Below are 4,844 nucleotides of genomic sequence, written 5' to 3'. Positions count from 1 at the left end.
CATTATGAAAGCCTGCTGAAGTGTATTTCCAGATTGACTTTCAAATGATAAATATGTTGTTTTGAAGGACCTCTAGCCTAAAATTAACATAATCTCTTCATTATATTGACTCTTGTAAACAGAGTATCTTCATTCACTCTTTACTTAAATGTTTATGGGTTGGTTTTTTTCCTCCTTTTCCTCCAGAAAAAATACCTCAGGCGTCTACAGGAAATTCACATCATTCTTGAATCCTCAGACTTCTTCAAGCGGCATGAGGTGAGCAGTGAGTGTAATGCTGTGGAGGTGTATTGCTGCATTGTTTGGTCATTCAGATGTACTTCATAATAGCCTGCTGTATTATTAGAAGGAAGTTTGTAGTAGAAGAAAACTAATACATGTTAACAACACAGAAGCCGCAAAGTCTCCATCACAATGATATAGAAGATTAAACCAGTTGAGGAATAATAAATCCTCCCTTCTTTATAATATCCCAGCAGTTAACAGCTCTGGGCCACTGGAGGGAATGGTTTATTAGTACCAGTTTCCTGTGGTTTCTGTAATCTTTGTGTGTTCCAGTGGAAAACTTTAAAGGGCAATGGTAATGTGGAAGCTTGTATTTGGTACAGTAGCATTCAGTTGTAGTTTCATAATGAAGGCTTCATTAATTATACTGGGTTTACGTTGCAACACTATAATTCTGCTCTGTATATGCTCTTTGTGTGCTTTGCTGTGGAGAAGGCATCATTAGCATTATAAGTTCTGCTTGTTACAGCTCAAGATTTTATTTACCTTGTTGACTTCCTCTTGACACTAGAGGCATTTTTGCTAATCATGGGTTATGGTCTTTTTTTGAAAGTAGTCACTGGCTGTTGCTGAATTGCTTCAATTGAGACCTGCTGCCAAGTGCACTGGAGAATTGCTTTTCTTCCTAGTGCTTGCTGGGTCCTTTTTTCCACCCACATGTCCATTTATACTTTACTGATTGCTCTGGTTCTGCAAGTGGGGCATGTAAATGTCAATGTGTAAGTACAGACAAAAGCCTGTTGGGTCGCAGGTGAGGAGGACATCTTCTTAGTGGGAAGTGTTAAGTGATGGGAAGAACTAAATATGTGGTTTTAACCACATCATCTCAATCTGTCTTCCAGGTCGTTGGAAGTTCATTACTTTTTGTACATGATGGCAGTGGGAATGCCAACGTGTGGCTGATCGATTTTGGAAAGACCACCCTTCTCCCTGATGGGCAGACACTGGATCACAGGATCCCTTGGCAAGAAGGCAACAGGGAGGACGGGTACTTGTTGGGGTTGGACAATTTGATTAGCATCTTGGAAAGCATCACTGAAAGATGAGTTGAGAAGGGCACAAAACTTGCAGGGCTTCTCTAACTCTGCTGGGATCACTCAGTTAGAAGTAAACCTTTAATGCCCTCCAGACTCCTGAGGTCATCAGTGCAGAGGGAGCTGCATCCAGAACCCAGAAGTTAGTGATCAAAATGACTTTGCATCGGCCCTCTGTGAACCTAAATAACTCCAAATTGGTCTGTATTGCACCAGCCTTATTACAGACTGGTCCTCAGAGAATGAAGATCTCCATACTCAGGAATCACACCAGCATGAGTCAAGAGGTCTGTATGGTAAATCAGAATGATTCTGATTTCAGGCAAACAGATGGGACTCCAGATTACCTCTTAGTGAACCAGAACAATGGCTTGGAGATTCAGGGTAGGAATAATTTCAACAGTTTTTCAGGTAACTGCATAGTTTTGAAACCAGCAAGGGTGGGGTTTTTTTTTCCTCCCTAATTCCAAGTCTCCTTGCTGCTGTGTACACTATAGGTTGGACCAACAACTTCGTCTGCATTGCGCTAACAGTGTGTACAAGGTGTAAAAGGGTGATAATCATAAGAAACTTGGAGCAAAGAGAGACAGCAGTTTGTGTTGGGTGGATGTAGTAACTTGTAGAAACTGCTGTTGACCATGTCTCCTCTTCCCTACCTTAGCCTCTATTCACTTCTATCCAAGAACAGCCTCTGCTTTTTATGTAGCCTCTCAGGAGATTACAAGTACTTTAGGGAGAGAATAGTAGCCTATTGTCTCCAAAACCATTTGACTTTCAGACTGGGTGGGCTGTTGGAAAAGTGCCTACCTTGGCAAGTCCAGCCTCTCGGAGCTGAACTGCAGTTCTGCAAATCAGTAATGACTTTCACACACAGATCAGGGAACTAAGGGTTTTTTCCAAGGCACGTTTATTTTTAAAGATAAAACTCCTATACACGTGCACACACACACGCGTACTAGTAGCCAGCTACCAATGTGATCTCTTAAGGTCATGGTTTGACTACGTCCTAATGCGCGTGACTTCTTGGCCACGTTTCTGTTCCCAAATATGGTGCTGCTGCTTAAGTGTATAGACTAGTGCAGCAATCGGGAAAGTAAAGTTTCTGCATTCACAGCATTACACTAATGATGAGACAATTCCCGGGCATTCTTCCTTCAAGGCATCAGCTGTTAACTCAGTTTGGGGAAGGAATGTCAATATATCATATATCCTACTCCCCATCTGGAATGATGAGGCCATCTCTAGTGCGTTCTTCTTTTGCTGCGGTCCAGGCACAGCCACAGAAAATTCACAGTATTTAGGTTAAAATCAAGAAAGACTGAAATGATTTCTTATAATGGCTTCACATACTTTCTCTGTTGGTTGCCTCTAGTCACTTGAACAGTTCTTTTAATATTAGCAGTATAAATACTATCAGTATTCACAGGTTTTAACGTTAATAATGTGATAATGCAGTTTTCAAAATGTTGGTTCCCTAATGAAATCTTTCTGTAGCATTTGTAGTTACAATTGAAGAGCCTAAAATAATTTCTGAAAGTTTCTTTAGATAACACACTACTGTACTAAGGGCTCAGTCAGATTTAATGACTTTTTCATCACCTCTAAACAAAACAGCAGTATTAAAAATGCAAACTCAGTTATGACCTAAAAGTTAGGCAGCAAGGAGTGTGTATTCCGTAGGAAGCGATGACACATGGAAACATCCTAAAACATATGTTGTTTGAAACTGGTAATTATTTTTGCAGTTCAGTGCAAATTCAGATTTCTTCTGAGGCCTCCCGGGGTCCCTCTCAGTTTTGTTTTCATGATAGTATGTTAATGAATTTTCCACTTCGATGTTTCAGAGGGTTTACACTTTTTTTTAAAATGACAGTGAGCCTTCAGTAGAGAGCACAGATATTATCATTCCAGATGCCTCCTAACTTTTGAACTGCTATGAGATGACAGATTAATCTGTGGTGAACTTAATGCAGTTTAAAAAAAAAAGTCGTCCTCCTTTCCTGCAGCCAGCAGATAAGCCATCAGTTAGCAGGCCTTAAGGAGAACAGGAGGTAAATAGATCCCACAGAGGAGGACTTTAGTAACAATATCTTTTCTATGAGACTGCAATTACAAGCAGTCCTACCATAATAAATAATTTAGAAAAGTTAGAAAAGAAACTATTAAGGTGATAGAATTCATTAGCAGTTTGCCTAATTAATCTTCAGAGTTAATTTTCCTTTTTCTATTACCACATATGTGAATCTTTGGCACCAGTGTAAATTATTTTCTAGAGGGGAGACTTAAAGGGTAAAAGTTGATGCTCAGATGTCAGTTGAGAATTTGAAACAAACTTTTATAATGACTGTCCAGCACTAAAGGAGAACTAGAAGCAGTGTGGCACTGGTAGTTTCCAAAACCCCTGCTGCTAGCACCTGGATGGTTTGCAGTACGTGGTCTTGGCGGGGGAAAACGTGGAGAATGGTCTATTCCTCTGCAGTAGCTGAAAACGTCAGGGGAAAAAAGAACACCCTTCCTGTACAGACTGTGGTCAGGAAACTCATTCTAGATGATAACTAGTTCTAGCAAGTTAGTTTTGAAATGGCCTTTTTGTTTGCTAAGGGATAAGAAGGAAGAAGCCACAGAAGTTTTCTGCTGCTGTTATGGGAAAGGAGAAAAGGAAGCAGCTTCTCACTAGCAAACTGCAAGTGTAGGACTGCAGCCGAGCGCTGGAGCTCTGAGGGGCTGGAGACTGTGAGCTCGTGAGCAAACTACCACAGGGTTAATTAGATACCTTGATTCACATAGGTGGCCCGGAGTGCTTATCTGTGGACACTCACTTGCTAGTGTGAGGAAGCAGCATAACCTTCTTTCACTATGAAGAAGGTTGCTTTGAATAAGATTATGTTTACCAGAGGGTCGACATGATGCCATTGCACAGGCGTGTAACATAGAAGAGCTGATGCATGATAACCGAGGTACTTTTTCACATACAAGTCCGATATGTAGTTCTTTAATGCCTCTGCTGATGTATTGTCTCGCTTTGGAGACACCAAGAGCACATGTGTTTCCACAACATAGTAAGAGGCTCTTTGCTGAACAGCCAAGCTCTGACTTAGGCACCAAGGTCTTTAAATTCACTAATCGGATGCAGCAATGCTTACTGCTGCATCTGCTGCATTTCTCTGTGAATCTAGCACTAGGACTTCTCTCCCTCGCCTTTGTCAGTGACTTGGTTTTTTGGCCATGGACAACTATCCTAGGCCTTAGTTTTGTTCCCATTTTACAGATGGGAATAGTATATACTTACCTCACAGAAATGGTGTGAGGCTGTCCTTCATTATTGCTTGCAAGATGCTTTGAGATTCTTTGAAGGAAGGTGCAATATAGAAAGAGATACATCAGCTAAGTTTAAAAACAATGGGTGTTGGGGCTCCACAAGGATATAAAATTGGATGAAATGTACCAAAATGGTAAAAATTAAATCCCTCTTAATTTTACATGGTAGAAATTCACTTGACATCTGATCCAGTTCCTATTATAGGG

At 40.8% G+C, this 4,844-nt stretch overlaps 1 protein-coding gene across 1 annotated transcript in view; it reads left to right on the top strand.

Moving 5' to 3' along the window:
• LOC104495808 (inositol-trisphosphate 3-kinase A-like) overlaps positions 1 to 2,245 on the top strand; it is a gene marked incomplete at its 5' end in the record, with an annotated part of 13,113 nt that extends 10,868 nt beyond the window's left edge. The window contains 2 exons of the mRNA XM_010138825.1: positions 187 to 258; positions 1,128 to 2,245. Coding sequence (XP_010137127.1) covers positions 187 to 258; positions 1,128 to 1,331 — 276 coding nt within the window. The remainder of the gene's footprint in view (positions 1 to 186; positions 259 to 1,127) is intronic.
• Positions 2,246 to 4,844: the final 2,599 nt, after the last annotated feature.

This window comes from Buceros rhinoceros, unplaced genomic scaffold (genome assembly GCF_000710305.1).
Source record: "Buceros rhinoceros silvestris isolate BGI_N320 unplaced genomic scaffold, ASM71030v1 scaffold7456, whole genome shotgun sequence".
NCBI lineage: Eukaryota > Metazoa > Chordata > Aves > Bucerotiformes > Bucerotidae > Buceros > Buceros rhinoceros.
The sequence above is the reverse complement of the archived record's forward strand: the minus strand, read 5'-3'. Positions and strand labels throughout refer to the sequence as shown.